This window comes from Rhodnius prolixus, unplaced genomic scaffold, assembly GCF_049639745.1.
Source record: "Rhodnius prolixus isolate KJV_2025 unplaced genomic scaffold, Rpr scaffold_3, whole genome shotgun sequence".
Lineage (NCBI taxonomy): Eukaryota > Metazoa > Arthropoda > Insecta > Hemiptera > Reduviidae > Rhodnius > Rhodnius prolixus.
Window position 1 is genome coordinate 1,083,492 of NW_027411603.1, and position 18,986 is coordinate 1,102,477.

An 18,986-nucleotide genomic window follows, 5' to 3' on the forward strand; every position below is an offset into this window, starting at 1 on the left:
AACAGGTCTTCATTCTCCGTACTGCTGCAAGTATTGGAGGAAGCCGCAAATCGGAAGGGCCTGGAGATAAATAAAGTAAAACAAAGTATGTGATTCCCTTCGTGACAAAACGGAGAATTAAAGAATTCGGCAGTCGCTTCAGAAGAAATGAAATAACATGTATCAACAACATCAATGTTGATATTTAAAGTAGCCAGGACTCTGTTAATCGTGAATGCGATCTTGCGATCAGCGTCACGCCTTAGCGCTGTGCACTTTTTACTACCTGCAACCCTGCACTTGCAGCGGCTGTAAACTATTGAGTTATAAAAGAACCGATATGGAGCTGCACCTTACTTGGAACAGTCTACTCTTCTACGAGAATCCATCTTGGATTTTATTGTTTACAATGATGAAATGTTTCACAGTAAATACTAGTTTGCCTGTTATTACTCTGACAGGACGTGTTTTGCATGTCGAAACGAGCCTAGAAACGAGACGTGATTATTATACAGGAGAAAAGAAAAAATGCTGTCTTTTTTTTACTTCTTACTTCTTCAGATTAAGCTTGACCCTAAAACAGGATCTAGGAATGCTGAGCAACGGAAATGTTAATTAATTGACTTAAAACAAAATATTAGTATTTTTAAAAGGAAAGAAAAGTAAAATCTGAGCTAAACAAAATTGAATCTAAATTAAACACACACGACTTTCTCTTAACTAAAACCTTGAATACGTTTTCTTAAATTCATAATTTCAAAACAACATAATTGTAAACAACATTATGTAGATGGTTAAAATGTAAATTATTCTTAAATAACACATTAGATACAAGACTATCCTTCTCCCTTCTCAGAAAAAATTTTTGTTATAGCAAAAGTTAGAGGATGCGCGTTAAATTTGTAATTTGTAGACAGCAAAAGATGTTACTCACAGAGGCTATGGGCACCAAACTAGGCTGGTCCTGCTTGAGATCACCATTCAGGTCGGGCACCTGGGGAACGGGCGGAGGCGGAGGTGCCGGCTGTTCCACTACCTTCCGCCACATGTAGTTGACAATGGTAAACTCCAACAAAGCGCAGAATACGAACGCTGCAAAATAAAATTTAAAAAATACAGCTTGATGAGCGGGTCTAGAAGATGTGGGTCTAGAAAAAACTGACACGAGTACGTTTGAAGATGAAGAATCAAGGATGAGAATAGATAACACTATCTTAAGGGCAAGACTTTAGACTAAAAACTTACATTTATGTGATGATCGAACTTAAATTAATATGATACCATTGAATTAAGAATAGTTGAAGGTGTTGAAGGCGGTTAAAGGTGTTTCTTTGGTGAGTTGATTGAACTATTAAAAAGTATCGAAATTTCAAAACTGTATATTTTCCAAATTATTTGTAAAGTTTACAAATTTAAAGGAATAGTAGATACGATAATGGTCTATAATTGGGCAAGGTTTCATAAAGATTTGTTGAATAGGAAGTGTGATAAATAGATTTAAACTTGAGTTCATTTAAGATAATACTATAAATTCAAATTTATCGCGATGGAGGCATAACCTACACTTATATTTGAATGCTAGCTTTTTGTAAAATTTATTTATGATCCAGATGGCGCTACAGCTTACATACACATTTTGTCTATTTTGTGAAAACGGTTTATTTGTGTTCCAAGTCTTCATACAAAAGTTCACATAAATATTTATAATCGGCAAATTGATCTTTTTTAAAGAAAAGAATTGCATTACCGCATTGGTCACAGAGATATGATTATTTTAACTGTTCAATTAGATTATCAATATGTCATTGGCATTTTAGGTGTGACTCGGTGATTTGATTCAACTATAGTTTGTAAGGGAATTAAGAGTTAGTGGCCCTTAAAGCGCTATTTTCTTCACCTTTGACTGAATTGGAATAACAAAAAGGTTACAATGACCTCTAACCTTACTTTACCATTAATGTAAATGATGACAAAACAAAACAAAAATAATAATCTTGCTTTCCATTCAATGAAAAACAGAGTTTATCCCGAAACCTTCTCAATTTTTATTATTCTCTTATGAATAATACTTTTTATGGTCCTATAAAAATTGGTTAGATCAAATCCTGTAACTTTGTAAAGGAATATATGTACATATTTTGTTTTCCGAACTTTAGTAATAATAAAGTTGGGCTATACATTCATCTTGAATGATTACATCAGTCACTGCGTCTTAGATTGAGGCTGTTTGGCTTTAATAATCTTGAAGATTTATCAAATGCTAAGAAGAATTTTCTAAGCCAGAACTCCTTCCCCCCTCCCATTGAAGGAAAGTTTTATGTTTTCTATTTTATGAAAAGTTGTTTTGTAAATTATATTCTGCGTTGTTTTTGTTTGAACAGAGAACATGTTTTGTATTTATGGATAATCATTACGCATAAAAGTATTATTCTTTCAGAATTGGAACTGAAAACTAAACAAACCAGATATTGATAGCTTTCTAAAGGAGTAATCGTGATAGGGTTATAAAAAAGAATCAATAACTTTTTCTACTATCACTAAATAATTTTTCCATTATAATAAATTGAGTAAAAAAACCTCCATACTTACATAGATCACGGTTTTGTGCCAAATTGGTTTCATTTTTTGACTTGAGAAACTGTTGAAATTGTTAGTTTCCAGAGGGATATCCGATTGCTAATTGGTACATAAATATGTCCAACCACCGTAATTTAAAAAAGAAAAGTTGTATTAAGTTCAAATTTATTATTTAGCTTATTTCCAATTGATCATGCAAAAGATTTTTGCCAAAGTATTTTGGAAATATCACTTACAGAATCAATTTTTCAGTCGGCTCCTAGGATTCGTGGAAACTTGGTATCTTCCTTAATACAGACTAACTTATAACTTGTAGTTTCTCTGTAACGTTTCCGTATAATATTTTAAAAAAGGGTTTATAATGTTGGTAAGATTTGATTATAAACATTGTTGCTTGAAGAAAATTTGTAAGATAGAACCTTGAAAGGAAAAGAAAGACCAGATTGGCCAGTGTGGGAGGAACCTTGGATTGTCGGCCCGTTGGAGTGACAGGCTTCTTCAAGAGGTTGGGATTTACTTAGATGTGATCTCTACCAACGGTTACAATCTATCCCAAGCATGTCTGATATAACCGCACTTGATTTTTGTAACCTTCGAGTATAGGCTACCTAATGAAACTCTTCTAAATGGTTATTTTAACTTGGATAAATTGCAGCGAATAATCATGATTGAATGGCGGCTAGCAAGGTGTATGACCGCAGATGGGTTATGGTTTAGTATGCAATCCACGGAGGTTACGAACCCTATCTGTTTTGCCTCATATATTCAATCATGGTTTCCTTTGATACAACTAATATCTATTAAGGAACATTGGCCACCAAGGTGTGTGAGTTTGTGCTACGTGGTTTCCAAAAGCAAGTTATTACACCGTACAAACTAATATATGTGCTAGCAAGCAAACCTCAACCCCATCTGACTGCGGTTTCTTTGAGCACATTTATTTCCACATCTAATCAAGAGTTTGACATGTTTGAACTTGTATGAGATAGTTGGGTGGGACGACTTCTACATATTGTGGTTTCCATTGTTGGTTGGCTTCTTATATTTTTACTCTGGATTTTCTATAAACGCCCGTAACTGCTACTTAACAGAACGTCTTGCATTCCAAAAATTTATGGTTTTAAGTTTTTACCGAGAACATAGTTTTGAGATAACTTGAGGTCGATAAGACGGTTTTTTTAAAAAAATAAAAATTAATCTCTTAATGTGGGTTAACCTACCTCAAAACTAAACAATCTAAAAAGTTGATATTAGGTTTAGTGCTACTATTGGAACCGGCAGGAAGCTTTTTGATTAAATTAGACAACCGGAAGTGTGCCGCTTTTTTTTGAAACGATTTTAGTACGCTAACAAGCAGATCTGTAACTTTCATTTCCTGGAAAATTCATTTAAATTCTCTTCCGCTTGCTATCCTCCCCTTGAGCAAGTACCAAATTTAGAATTTAGGAAAATCAAGAAAAAGAGAAGACATAAAATTCCGAGTTATCAGGAAATCATAATACGGCGAGTTCGTTTTCTAAAACGAAACGACTTCCTGCGACTTTCTTTGGACATGACGTGTTATGTTTAAGCTTATAGTTCCAATCAAACTTTGTACAGAGATGTCACGCTTCCTTCCATCTTTGCACTTTAATCTATGGCAACTTGGAGGTGGCAGATGTACTGCAATAGCAATGGCACATCTTATTCCAGAATTACTATGGACAGAATTACCTGTGCAAGTCCCCATCCAGACATCAATGGCCTTCACGTAACTCACTTGGGGAAGTCCACTCTGGATACCTGGAACATGAAACAGCAGTTATCCACCTGGCCAGAACATTCTAGACGCTTAATTACCATCTTACCTCTCAATGTAAAATCAATTCCCTAAATGTTGCTGTTCAAAGCAGGATATATAGCTCTCAAATCTGAAAAATCTAAACTTTTTTAAATTTTCCGTTTGGGAAAGTGAAGTGACTGCTTGCTATGGTTAATCTTTGCTGCAACTTAGCTTCAAGTCAAGCGATTTATAAACTTGTCTAGAGCGTCAAGGTAAAAAACGTAGCAAAAGCCTTTGGCTGTAATCGCAGATTAGATGGTAGTTGCCTGCATATTAACGTCGGTAAGAAATTAATTGAAAGAAAGGAACTTCCTTTTAGAGCTTTCGTTTTAATTAATTCTAAACAGAAATTACAAACTTTAAAGCTGAACACGAATTAGATTTATGTGCACCATAAAGGCTGCTAAATTGTCACGACTGGTATAAAATTTATGGGCGATAAAATGTTAGAGAGACGGAAGCTGGGTACTACTTTTATTTTCAAATCTCTCCCGCTAAGAACCGCCCAGGTGGCGACCTTGTAACGACAAGCATAGGTCAGGAGGAACTTGATTTGTTTTCGTTATCAGCAGCTTTGTTTAATCAGCAACTGTCTTAATTTTCTCGCCGGAGAAAGAATGAACACGTTGTAAATTCCAATTCCGGCATTACTTGGGTGGGTTGGGCATTTATTTTCGCTGCAAAATAAAACTCATCACTTCCAGTTTCCAGGCAGGAGTGGGGCGAGTGGTTGCCTCCCTTGTCAAGTTTTCACCGTTCATCCTCGTGAGTTTGAAAAGGTCACGATTAGGCACTCGATCTAGCATTTAGAATCATCTTGCCAATCTGAGTTACTTGCTACACCACTTTGGGTCGATGTAGGGCCCGATCAGTTGGGTCCAATAGCAAATTTCTGGCGGCAGATCTCTTTTTGAAGGAACCAGTTCTGGAGCAGGAGAGTTAGTTACTATATTCAATGCACTACACCGTCCCACTGGTCCCTTCTTGCGGAACTTTAAACGGACCAGGGGCGTATCTAGCCGACCTAATCTTGCATTAGTAGTTACTAGAATAACATTTCCACAGAGTGTCTTAGATGAATCTGTGGAGACTGTGGCAGTGGAAGAGCAAACGTCTTTTATATACAGTCAGACTGCGTTGCGGAAGCAACGGGAACTTCTGGTGTGAAGGAAGTAAGATGCAAACCGGAACAACCATGGATCTATTACAAATGGTTTGGCTCCACTACGTCACTAGATGACCTTATACAATTACTATTAAACCAAAGCATGATATTATTTATTAAAACTCAAAAAGTAAACTTTGTGTTTTTAAAAAATTAAATTAAAAAATTGTTAAACTTAAAGGAACAAAAAAATTAGACAAAACTGTGCTGTAAGAACAGGAAATTCCCACCTGTTGAGGTGTGAAAAGTTTCAATGTAAAATTATAAAAATTATTAATTTTAACTATCAATTTATAAAAAAATTTAAATAATGATAATTTAACAGTGAAATTTTGGAGGATGTTTCTACTTTGTGAATATCAAAACTGCATGTTCAGACATGGTCAAAAAGTCTAGTTTTCACTTTAGCCGCTAGGTCGCAATGGAATTCACTCTCCCTCACTGACAGCATTTCTACCTCACCCTCAAGTTGTTAGTTTGTTAGTGAGTGGGTATATCCAATGTGTTACACGATTTATGTTCCGTTTGACTGCTAAACAATGGGTGTGTTCATCGTCTCCCGTACTTGAATCGTATTGGACATTGATACGCTACTCAGGAGCATATCTTGAGGAGCATCAGTGAACCAAATGAAAATAAACTCACGGATACTTCTTCAAGTATCTGCTTTGTCCTTCCCATTCATATTTTCGGCCCCATTATCTTCTGAAGATTATAAAGGAGCATCTTGTGTATTCTGTACTTCTCCTTAGTAATTTTCAGGCACCATTTATCACGTTTCTAGATTTGTAACCTTTATTTGAACCTTCATTCCCGGGAAAACGTATTTCCTCTAAATATAGCACAAAAAAGAACTCCTAATTTTCTAAATTGATCGTTTGCCTCAACGTTTTTGAATCATTCTGCCGAAATATTTTTGTCCTCCTGGCCAGAAAAGACTGCTTTTAAATTAAACGGTTTCAAGACACAAAACATTTTGAGGCCAAACACGAGGTGAAAATGAATTTTCCAGTGGCACTTGTGAAAACTAGTCTTTTCCCCATTACTGATCAAGCCTTCAATTTTAATTTTTAAAGATGTAAAAAACAAAAAATAATAGTTTTGAAAAATAATGAAAATTAGAATACCAAAAATCTAAGTTTTCTTTAATTATCTTTTAAAAAAAATGGTTGTGTTTCTCTTTGTTTTGTTTTGAAACGGTTCGCACCTCTTTTAGAATTACTGCGTCGATAGCCTAATTCTACAAACAGTCCGATGATATGCATACCGGACGACTGTGATGAGACGGCCAGCAGGGTGGTGACGCCCAGGGTGGTCCTGCCGGGCACGGAGTCCACGTCCATCCAGAACGACACCCAGGATATTACCACGATCAGAATAGTCGGCAGATAGGACTGCACTAGATGGAACCCGACTGAACGACTCAAATAGAATTCAGCCACTAAACAGCTGTAGTTACCTGAAAAATAAAAAGACAATTAGAACAGTTGGCAGGGCAACGTTGAAGAACGCAACTCACACGGCCTTTGCCAGGCCGAACACATAAATTTGGAAATTTCATCCTTTTTTTGATGCTTATTGTTATTTTTCAGATCGTAAGACAGTAAAATATACTAAAATGGCACTTTTTAAAAAAAACCTAATCTAGGGAATTGCAGAATACTCGGAGGAATAGTTGAGGTACATCCGTGGAAATGACTTCCTTCCTTCTAAGCATCCAAGAAATCATTAGAGCCATATTCGTAGAAAATTACTCAAAGACTGAGTTTTCTTTAAAGTTGTAATTTCCCTTACATATTTAATTCTTACGGATCATAGGTTACACTGGACTAACACTTAAGAGAAAAACCTACCCAAACTTTTTCCAAATAAAGTGCCCTTATAAGAGTTGTGATCAAGATCTACAAATTAGCGATTAGTATAAGTTATAGAAAATTGTTGAGGACATTTTCTAGGAAAATTGAAGATAGATTCATTAAAGTGTAAAAATAAAAAAAAAAATGAGAGACAAGATCTAAAACACAGAACAATAATTAAATAACATACGTAATACTTAAAGGTTTGAATAAACACCAATCTAACATAAGTTTAGTTTATTCACTTAATTCATAAGGCATAACACACATAAAACATAACATACATAAAGAGTGTCATACTTAAAGTGAGGAATGCCTCTTACTACCTGCAACCTTCTTGCACCCCTAACGGTCATCCCCTCTCATACAGGGTTGCCAATCAAATACCAAACATTTAAATTTACCTACAAAAGTGACACTTTCCCGGGCTGAGGATAGTTTTCCAATTGTCCTAACTGGCGGTGACCAAATCTAAAATTTAAGTTTTTCAAACTCATTCACAAATCGGCAATTAAAAAAAAACACACTATATTGGGTTTTAGAGTACCAAAAAACGGATTTTCTTTAAAGAGAATCTCTCTATATTTTGATATGTTCGCAGTGCGATCTCTCAGTGCAGAACGTGAACTAATCAAGGAATTCCTTTTTGACTACCTAGAACTCTATTGGCCAAGAGCATTAACCAATAAAAAAAGTCAAAAAAAAAGATAAAAATAAATTTACTTTTACTAGAGAGGGATAAATGAAAGTTAATAATAAATCGCAATCATGGCGGAAGTAAACAAACTCCACTAATTCTTAGTTGTGAACCCATATGCAAATATAATTATGAGTTTTTATTTATTTTATTGCAGAAATAAAATCCAATCAAACCGCCTTGTTTGTTCACCGCTTTTTAAAATGAATTTTCCGAACATGTTTGTGCCAAAGAGAAATAAATAAATTGTCAGAGGAGGTAGATGGGTCCATAGATTAGTGGTGTCTAGATGGCCGTTCTTAGGTTCAATTTAATAAAGCACTAAGTAAGTTCCTCTAATAGCTGATTCCTTAATATGACGTAATGTGTACAAAGCATAAGATTAGATGAGGTAAAAAAGATTCTGGTATTAATTCTTCTAGAAAAACCAGTCAATCATATAAAGGCTAAAATTGGCCAATGCAGTTCGTAGTAACATTGTCACAAGTGTCAGCCCAATCTGTAAGTTAAATACTGACGTAATAATGGCGGCACCTATTCTGTCAACTGAACCATCTATGAAAATATGGCAACTGGGGTTGTCCGTTGACTAGGGTCGTATCGCTTTCAAAACCATTCAGCAGGTCTTTCAGCTGCCATGGAAACTCCATTAAGTAGGAGATCAAGTTCTTTTAAAAATATCCATTCAGAGTGTTGCTTAGCCTTGCTAAGCATGTATAGAATATGTTTCTAAAATTCATTGAAGGAAATATATAAGGTTAGAACCAAGAGCTTCCAGAGGGTTAAAGTAATGGCAACGTTCAGCCGCCAGATTCTACTTCCTACCCCCACCCTCCATTCCTCTACAAACACACACAGGAAGATCATTTATTATTTTCCCTGGTGTTTTGATTTATGACGCAGCCAGGCGCACTATATTCAGGATTATTTGTGGACGTCCCAAGGGAATCATGAGAAATCCATCACTAAACTTAACCCGAGTTATTTTGAATTTAACATTTACAAGGATAATCTCAGGTTAGTTGCCATACCGTACATGTGATCCTCTTAACAAGTTTACGTAATTAATTATTCTTAACACATGGAATTTATACTAATACTAAGAAGAGTTGACTTCAGTGTTGAGGGATGTGACGTCACTGTTCCTATAGACAACCACTGAAATCTGAATTTCAATCTGAATCAAATACGTAACACAATGTCCAACTTCAAATGAAAATCTTTCAATTACCCCCTCCCCTCTGCGGATAATTACAGCAAACCGGAAGTTGTGGACACAGCCGCATATCCGGTCGGCCGGTATCCTTCCAACTGGGAGTTTTGGTTAGTCATTAGTCATTACATATTAAAAAAATGTTAGCCCTGTACAATGAACTGGAGCAACACTTTAGAGGTAAGCATAGCTTTACACCTCTGGAAGCGCCCCACTTGAATAGTGTTTCCTGGAGAGATGATCCCTGTAAAGCAGGAACAACTAGAACTTCATGAGCGCAATTAGTGAGCCACATGTTTAAAGGGAAATCGTTTCAGCCCTCTTTGTGGAAACCCTCTCACAAAAGAGAATTAGCTCAGTACAGTGGCCGTTCGAGTTACCGGATGTTACTCAAAATTTATATTGACTGATCTGATGATGGCTCATAAATGAATTTTAAATTTGAACTTGCAGCGATTTTTCGTATTTCAGTTATGCTGACCACAGCCTTCTCGATCCAGACGAACGGAAAGACCAACAGATCCACACACGCACAAACCAACTCTTTGTAATAGCTACCGTTTCCTGCCTCAAGATCTCAAAATGATTGTAAGAGCAGTAAAAAAAAATAAAAATAAAAAAAACACAAGTTATCTGCTTCAGAATCTGGCTATTTCCTGCGAGATGTACCAAAAGACAATTATTCATTGATTCAATCTGTGTGCATTGATCTGTTTGCACAAATAATTGGTAAAAAAGTTTATTTGGACCAGACGGATGGACAGGTATTCGCTCCGCGAACGTTTGTTAATTTCAAACCAGTTGGCAATGCCGTTCAAGGAGAAAGTTTAAAAATAAGAACTAAAATAGACTTGGAGTTAGATGACGGGGGCAGAAAGTGGCTGGTGACAGGAAATAGGGCCAAACAGCGGAGGTGTGAGGGACCTTTTATTTCCTCTACCCAGCTGCCTCCAGGCTACAGGCAGAAGTTCCATTAGCCGCCTCACCATTCATTGTTAGTTCTTCTGTTTGATACGTAATGATTCCCTATACTATACCTGTAAAACCTTTCAAGAATATTACCTTTTGACAGTTCACTTATGGAAAGAAATGGGTATATCCTTCAGGAAGGGAGTATGTGGAAACCTGCGCATAAAATATTACGAAGCTCGTACATTCATTAGTTTAACGTAAGAGGAACTAGACGCAAGAAGTCGAGTACAGATACAGGGACCAGACTACCAACTTACCCAAAGCAGTCCCGATTTTCCACACCTATTTCTGGATCTATAAAACTTAAAGTTTATTTCCGATTTATTATTTCTATTAATTCACACAATTTACTCTTAGCGCAACTCTGGAGTAACGGGATTTCTACCAAAACTTGGAAATAGTGCGGAAACATCGCTAAGATGCTTAAATTTGAATAAAGTGGTAAGTTCTCTGAACCGATTTCCTTCTAAGAGGTAAGCTAAAGGTAACCAACCACTCCTCCAGAACTTCCTTCAGAAGGATTATCCAAGGTAAAAGTTAAAAATGCATTGAGTACTAACAATAATCCTGAGGGAATGTTGTGGGAGCCGTTTTAAAAATGGAAACAAGGCTCAGATACGCGCCACTTCCGGTTAGCCCACATTCTACCGGTGGCGTTCTCTGGTGGCGCCTAGTCAAAACGTCCAATTTGAACATTACCGCGATTTTCCGGTTTTTGGATTATGCTGATCACAAACATGCACATGAATACAAGTAATTATATTTACACAATACCAGTTTGTAATAAATACTTTTTTCGACTTAAGGCCTTAAAATGAATATTTCCAGTGAAATCGTAAAACGAAAATGCCGTAAATGTTTTAAAATTGTCAAAAAATGGTTCACAATCACTTGCGTTTGCCAAAAATAAGAGAAAATAGAAAAATTAAACGATAAAACAAAGAGAACAAAGAAAAATACAAATCAGCCATTTTTGGACTAGGCAAAAAAGGCGTGGTGTGACCGATATGGGCGGTAGGCGTGGTTTAATAAACAGTTCTCTGACTTCTGATTGGCTGATCAACCAACCCACTTCAATTCTTAACTGAGGTTGGCCAATTCTTTATCAGTAATTATTTCTATGAAAATTTTAATTTTTTTTTACTAATTTTTCTTCCGTAGGTATTTAATGAAGTATCAAATTATGCAATAGAAAATTTTCTCAATAAAAACGCCAAAAGTAAAAGAATTTATAAATTGAAAATCATGCCTAATATGCTAGAAAATTGTAGGTCATTTGTGAAACATCCGAGCTTTTCAAAAAGAAGAAATTCTGCTTTCGAAAGTTTGGAAAAATTAAATTAAAAAAAATCCTAGATTTTGAACAACCTGTGATTGACTAATATTTAATAAACGAAATTCGGCATGGTCGCAACAGCTGTTCTTACTTCTAGTAGTAAGAGAAAGAAAGTAGTTTCCAACAGGAAGTAGTTTGAACTTAAGCTTCTAATTACGTCAAGAGATAGTTTAGAGAGTGTTTACATCAGATTTACCTGAGATACTTTTTTTTAGCAGAATGAAATATTAGATTTATATTTGCTGTATTTCTAGTTTAAAAGAGACGGTGTTTGTGCTTTAGAACGGCGGTTGGCAGTTACACTTCTAGAATATGAAGTGTAAAGGAACGCGTTGTAGTGACTGCACAAAGATAAAACTTGTTGAGACGATTTAGTGGTTAGAAGTGGAGACCCGCTAGCACGGCAAGTTCTATAGGTTGTAGAAGTGAAGGAATTGGATACCCCTGGGGAATAGCAGCGTCACCAGGACTCCGGGAAAGCTTGGCGGCGGGGGAAGGGCAGGAAGTTGATGCGTTGTTTCTCTGTCTGAGATCACCAAGCGCCAGGTCTGCAACACAATGGCAAAAATGTCTCTCGTCATCCCTCCTTCGTCCTCTCTACCATCCTGCATCATCACACATACGCAGCGATACTAGTTTCTTGTTACGAAGATGGAATCTTGAAATTTCCACGGATTACCTGGGCTGTGGAACATCACCATTGTCTCTTATTGCAGACACACACATACACACAGAGATCAATGGCTTCCGGCGTACACCATCGCTCAGCATTATTACGAACAATGTCTCTACCATAAATTTCATGTTTACGAGCTTTTATGATTTTGAATCTGATATTCCAGGAGAATAGCAGCTCCTCAACACCTGCCCAAACTCTAAACATCCGGCCAGAATACACTCATTACTTCCTCTTAGTATTACCACTCCACCTTGGTTCCATACTGCCTGAGTATGGAAAATGTTTACAATTAATTCGTGCTGATACACAGTTTATGAATCTGTAGGTACATTTCACAGATATGACATTTCAAAGGGGTAGCTTACTCCATTGCTGGCCCTTATCGGATTTTCCCAAGAGAAATGTTCCATCTGTTTGCTATGTGAGTGCCATGTTTAAGGAAATCTTGTTTCTGAGAAAGTTTTAATATGATTCTGAGAAAGGAAACTTCCGCTTGGAAGGTTTGTTTCGCTGAGTACCGTCAGTTCTGCGGGGCAACTCAAATTAAGTATCGGAGCTTTTGAGGATTTGCCATTTTTGTGCGCTCGTGTCCATTTACGCACACAAACTGCCATACTTTCTTTTTTTTATTATTTCATTTAACGAAATTAATGAGTTAATTTATATGCTAAATATTTACTGCGGGCAATGAATAAAATAATAAAAACGTAAATTCATATCGTACTTTAATGGTACAAAGCATAAACACCATGTTTGTTTTGGGAAGAAGACCATGGTAGGGGTGCACATGGAAACTGATGGGGCATGCACATGGAAACTTGGTGACAGTTAGTGCTGTGAGGGCTCCTAACTGCGGGCAGGTCATTAGCTGCCTCGGCTACGGCATTATCACTTCATTACACCACACACACACTGACTCGCTACTAATGCACCAGCAGCCCTTCACACTAATAAACACATTCATTGTAATTTTATGCACTTAATATCCCTTTATCATGACACTGACTTTCAGACAGATGTTGCACCCTTTAATCAACCGAAACTTGCACAGACTGCACAAATAAGGTCTCTCTTTTACCCACAGTGGGTCCTCACATCATTTCCATCTAACCCACAATTTTCCATGTAACCGCCATTATTCTTAACTAGCGTTTTATTAAGCCTCTTGTCTTTACTGAGCATCTTTGGCAATGTGTGGTAGTCACATATATTTGTTTGAAAAAGTTTTTCATTTTAGTTGGGTCTTGCTTGTTTTAGATGGTCAGCTATCTTACCTAATTGTCTAAATATAGCTTTAATGACGATCTTTCATATTGTGGAGGGGGGAACGCCCTTTTAAAATTGTTTATTTACTTTTTTCTCAGAACAAAACCTTTCAGCAATGATTTCCTCTTCAATCCTGTGAGAAAATGCCAACCAAAATAACCAACCACTAGAGTGCATTATTATACGTATATAGAAAATAATTATTATTTACATAAATTTTGAACATTAATTGGGGCCCCTCCTTCTAAAACGTACGTTTTAGAACAACGAACGATTCTAAATATCTGCATAATTACTGTTCATTATTTTTGGTGACTGAATCATAGTTTCAATTGGATAAAAAATTAATGCCAGTTTCGTTGCACAGAAAATCATAACACTTTCGATTTCCCAAACACAAAGATACTTAAAATCAGAAAGCAACACACAAAAAAAGGAAAGTGCTAAAAAATTATATACGTACATATCTAAGACAGAAAACAGTTTAAATTTCAAAAACTGCCACCAACAATTTATAAACAACAAATTCGGCCCACTTACTACAAAATACTTGACAATTGGCAACATTGACTTCCTTACTACCAAACACATATCACACACAGACCGATCACATTCAGTCCATAAACAGAAAAGACACAAGACACACCAACCCTCTATTGATTTAAAAGTAAAGTAAAGTAATCGCCTATTTTTTTCAGGCGGGGCTTTAAGTCCACCATTTACTAGGTGTCGTGGACGGAGGCGAGTAGCAAACGTACTTTACTATTTCTCATTTAACCATTAAATAAAATCCAAGGCCAAGACCGGGAATCGAACCCAGTACCACAATACATATTAGCTTTGCAGGTCTCGCCTCTTAACCCGCTCGGCTACCGTGGCGCCTCCCTCTAATGATGTAAAACAGTATATTGTAAATTAGGTAAATATTGTTGTAAATTACGTTACTTTATACATATTCATTGTAATGTAATTATTGTTAACACACTGTAGATATGTTCCACAGCCCTGAAGGATGACCTAGTCCCTAGGTCGAAAGCTGCGGCATAATAAAGTTTATAATGACTGAAACTGGCATTAATTTTTCCATCCTATCTGCATAATATTTACGCGTATGTGAGAAAGACACACTAAACAAAATTGTAAAAACTTCTTTTTCGAACTAAGGGCACCTTAAAAGATATATTTCTTGTGACAATTTAAAAAATCCAAGACCTTCATGATCGCTACTTAAAAAAAAAAAAAAAACTTTGCTGTTGTCAGTGTTGCCAACCGCGCAACTTTTTCTTCTCGCACAAGTTGGCTAAATAAAGAAGTTTTAAACATTATGTTAAACAAGTTTTGTGGTTAAAGAAGACCTCTACATGATCTAACCTAAATCAGAGTCTAATCAAGGTTTACTCAAACTTGATTTAAATTTTTATTACCGTAACTTTGTTTTTTCATATATATTTTCCAATTTTTGTTGTTTTTTCTTTATTTTTGGGCAATTTGAATGCAAATTGTTTTTCTAGCTCAGTCTGGGCGCCAAGGCTCTGTGTACTGCTTAATATTAATAGTAAACAGGGAATTATGTCCGGCTTTAATATTTCCTTTCGAGACGATATCAGGAAGGAGAATTTATTTGCCTCTAAGTTGGCTACATTGAGTTTTTGTCGAAAATATTTCCTCCCAGCTGTTTGTCTTGTGGCTTTGTGGATAAAAACATGAATGCTAGCCAAGTTTTCTTCTCTCTCTCTAAAAAAAAACTTGTAAAACTTTTAGAAATTGAAGATCGTTTGAAATAATTATTATAAATTGAGCTTCTACCAGAAATCGAGATTTGGTGACCCAGGAATGGGCACAAAGTTATTTTAGCGCAAGATCTGAATACTCGTAAATAAGAGTGCGATTTCATGCTGATTTCTCGCAGGATTTCACAAAAATCGGAAGTCGCACAAAGTTCAGGAACTTGGTATTCAGTTATTGTTCTACCTCCGCTTCCGGTTTGTGCAATTTTTCAGTACGTCCAATTTATTTTCCGAAAATGACGCCAATTATTTTCTTTAAACTACCAATAATTCTAAAGTGTTTTTTCCGGCGCCCCTTTACGTCCAGGGAATCTAATTAGGAGTCCTGGTGATTAGCAAACCTACTTTACTTTAAATCAACCACCTAAAATAAAATACAGTTTCTAGACTCGGAGGCGACTCCAATATCTTAGCTTTGCAGGCCTCCAACCGCTCGGCTATCGAAGGACCTTTATAATAAGTCAAAAGACTGTTTGATTTGAACCCAGTTTGCACGGGCCACAGTCGCCTACTCTATCTATGTGCTAAACTAGATGATGCTGATCGTATAGTAAGTAACAACTCTCACTTCAAACGTTTCCCCCAGGAGAATTGGTAATATGAGGGTTTCAAAGGAAACTGCTGCCTTAAACTTCCTTTAAAGTTCTAACGCCGAAAAGAAAAACAGTTCCGCCCTCTATATAACATTACGTAATAAATAAGTGCTTTGCTAGTTTGGTAAAATTGGAACGAAATCAGTTCTATTTGATACGACCTATTTTGTTTCATAGGAATTCTTAGAAAAATGGTCGTATCGATTTTATTTCTAGTTGGAATGATAATTACACACGTATTCATCAATTAATTAATTTTTTTAAATAATTTTCCGGAAATAGCGATTTTGGGATAGGGATAAAACAATACGAATTGGGTAATTTGGAAGGATCTACGACGTTGATATTTGTGAGGTGGCTGCCTGAAGAACTAAAGGCAATAAACAATTCAAGTCTTCTTAACCTGCAGCCCTACCGCAGAGTGACCGCCTCTCTACCACAGAGTTACCGCCTCCATCCGAGAATTTAGTTACGCCGAACTAAACGTTTTACGTAAATTATTGTACTAGCAGGGTAATCACTTTACGCCAGATTTATATTCCTCAAAACTTGCCTACCCAAAACTCTGGCAGAAACTAATGCCAAAGAAAAAGGGTACAGACATCGTGTTTTACATCCAAGAAAGTCTGTCGCCTGTCAGTCGACCCTGACGTGATCTGCTAATCATTATGTCACCTTGTCAGATATCTGATAGAATGACATTTCTAATATTATTTGCGCATCAGACTTACTTATATTGATTTCCGTTTTTCTAATTTTACAACTGATCCGCTTTCTTGTAGAATTCCGCTTGAAAAATGGCACAGAAAAACTGTTTTTAAAAAATCTTACTTTTAAGACTAATTTTCTTCAACAGCCAATCAAAAAGCACTATTTCAATGTTTAGAGAAACAATTTTTGGACTAACAGGTGTTTGTTGAATGCCCAGGATTCTCGTTTTTCCACACTTTCCCAATCGGGAGAAGCCCATCCTGTCTTCAAGAGGGATTGTTAGGGGAAAAAAAAGGATAAACGCAAAGTAAGCAACATGCAGAAGTTTGCGGAAAAGCCTTGGAGCCATATTGTTAGTGAACAATCCAAAGAGGTACTTCCGGTTAAATTTAATTAAATTTTCCGAGGAAAAGTCACGAATAGAAGTTATCAATCCATATCCATATCTACAATTAGTCTCATTTATATTGTTTTCTAGAAAATCTCAAAATGGCTACAAATCTGTTTTGTAAGTGATATTTCCGGTTAAGTGATTTTGACCAAAAGTTGTTATTGTGGCATCGTCAGGTGCCTTGACAACGGCAACGCCATCTTCATGCAAAACCAAGAAGTGCTTTGTAGAAGTAAATGAAAGGATCGTTCCTTTTGTGTGTGACAGTGGCATTAATTACTGGCCGCCCCAGCTAGAGTGCAGCACAACTGTGCTCATTGATTAGACTGCAAAGTTTAGCTAATATAATTAATGAAAATGCAAATCAGTATCCTTATCAAAGTTATCCTTTGAAGCCGGTATTGCGGATAACTGATGCAATTTGGGGCAAAGCACGGGGAAATGCTTTACTGCACGCTTGCATCTGCGGGAGGCAACATCTGCTCCGTTTAGATCATTAGTTTAGATAGCGCTATTAAATTAGCATAATATTCCAATTTTCGATCATTAAATTGAATAGAGGTTAAACGGAAGGTGATAGAATATCTAATATGTTTGGATCAAAGGTTAAAAGTCATGCTATGAAGGGCAGAAGTCCCTCAGGGTTGTATTCAGGACTCTATTATTTCCATGAAGGAGTGTTCTCTGCTCCTTATCCATTGTAAAGGCCAAGGAGATCGCCCTTGTAACATGAAACTATCTGCCCTTCATTGCCACAACCATCCCTCTAGAGGTAACTTCTAACTGAACGGATAGTTTCCGTTTCTTAAATTACTCTGGACAGATACAGACAGAAAGACCAACCAATGAATGAAAACTGAATTTTCACAAGGTACTCAAAATCTACACCATTACAAGATTTCCTTTTTTACAAAGAGTAAGAGAAAATAATACCTTTTTTTAAACTTTGACTTTTTACTAGATGCAAGTTAGCTTTCAACGTTGGTTTTTCCATAATAAAGGGAGTTTTTTTGGGGGGCAGCTTGACGGTCTTACAGTCCCCTTTAAGATCGAGAAGGCAGTGCATAACTAGGAAATCTTTATTTATGATGCACATTTCCGGTAAAGCGTTTCCCATAAAGCTTGGAATGTAAGCAACTTTATCACTAATAATATAAATTAGTAACGCCGTCCAATTCAGGGAACTGGCACTTTAGAGGCATCTCTTATCTCGCTCCCCCTTCAGAGTAGTCTTTTGTAAATAAATAAATTACCCAACTAAATTAATTTGAAACAGATATTTAAATTGTTCTCAGTGAAAAATTGAGAACGTTTAATTTTAGACATTAATTAAAACCTGAAATTGTAGAATTGGTGAAGCGGAATGTAACAGCCACTTAATTTAGTTTGCTTTGTTTTTAATTAGCATTGGTACTCTGAATGCTAGAGAGGTTTAAGCCCGAAATTAAAAATGTTTCACAGGTACTCAGAGATCAATCAACTTCGCTGGCCGAGCGCGTCCCCACCACGGAGCGACAAATAATAAAAGTTTGTAATGCATCGACAGAATTTCGCATTATTGACGTAGGGGATGTGTACAAGGTTGAGGTGGTGGGGCAGCAACACTGAATTGTTTAAAATATGTAAAAGTGCCATCAGAGGGGGCTGCCGACAACGCCACACAGCCTGAAGGTTAGGTTATAGTCTAGGAAGGTTTAGCGTCACTAGAGTGTTTACGTTACAGTTTTTCATAGTGTTTAACGACGGTGAAATATAACTAGTAATTTAATTATTCTTTACAGGTATTTTATTGTTTTAATTATTTATGTATGTATGTATTAATGTTTTGTATTAATTTATTTATAAAATTATATTCTTTACACAATATTAAAATCTGTTTTTGAAAAACCGTCTTACAAATATTAAAGAACTGCGTATTTGTCTTTCTTAATAGTGTTATGTT

The 18,986-nt window shown here is 36.3% G+C and overlaps 1 protein-coding gene across 4 annotated transcripts in view; it reads right to left on the minus strand.

Annotated features, from left to right (window-relative positions):
* LOC141452786 (glycine receptor subunit beta-type 4-like) overlaps positions 1-18,986 on the minus strand; it is a 238,916-nt gene that overhangs the window by 7,429 nt on the left and 212,501 nt on the right. For 3 of the 4 annotated variants that reach the window (XM_074125216.1, XM_074125219.1, XM_074125218.1), the window contains 3 exons: positions 6,751-7,002; positions 4,270-4,338; positions 914-1,071 (listed from right to left, as the gene is read on the minus strand). In XM_074125216.1, the coding sequence (XP_073981317.1) occupies positions 914-1,071; positions 4,270-4,338; positions 6,751-7,002 (479 nt within the window). The remainder of the gene's footprint in view (positions 1-913; positions 1,072-4,269; positions 4,339-6,750; positions 7,003-18,986) is intronic. The other variant, XM_074125217.1, reaches the window with a different exon arrangement.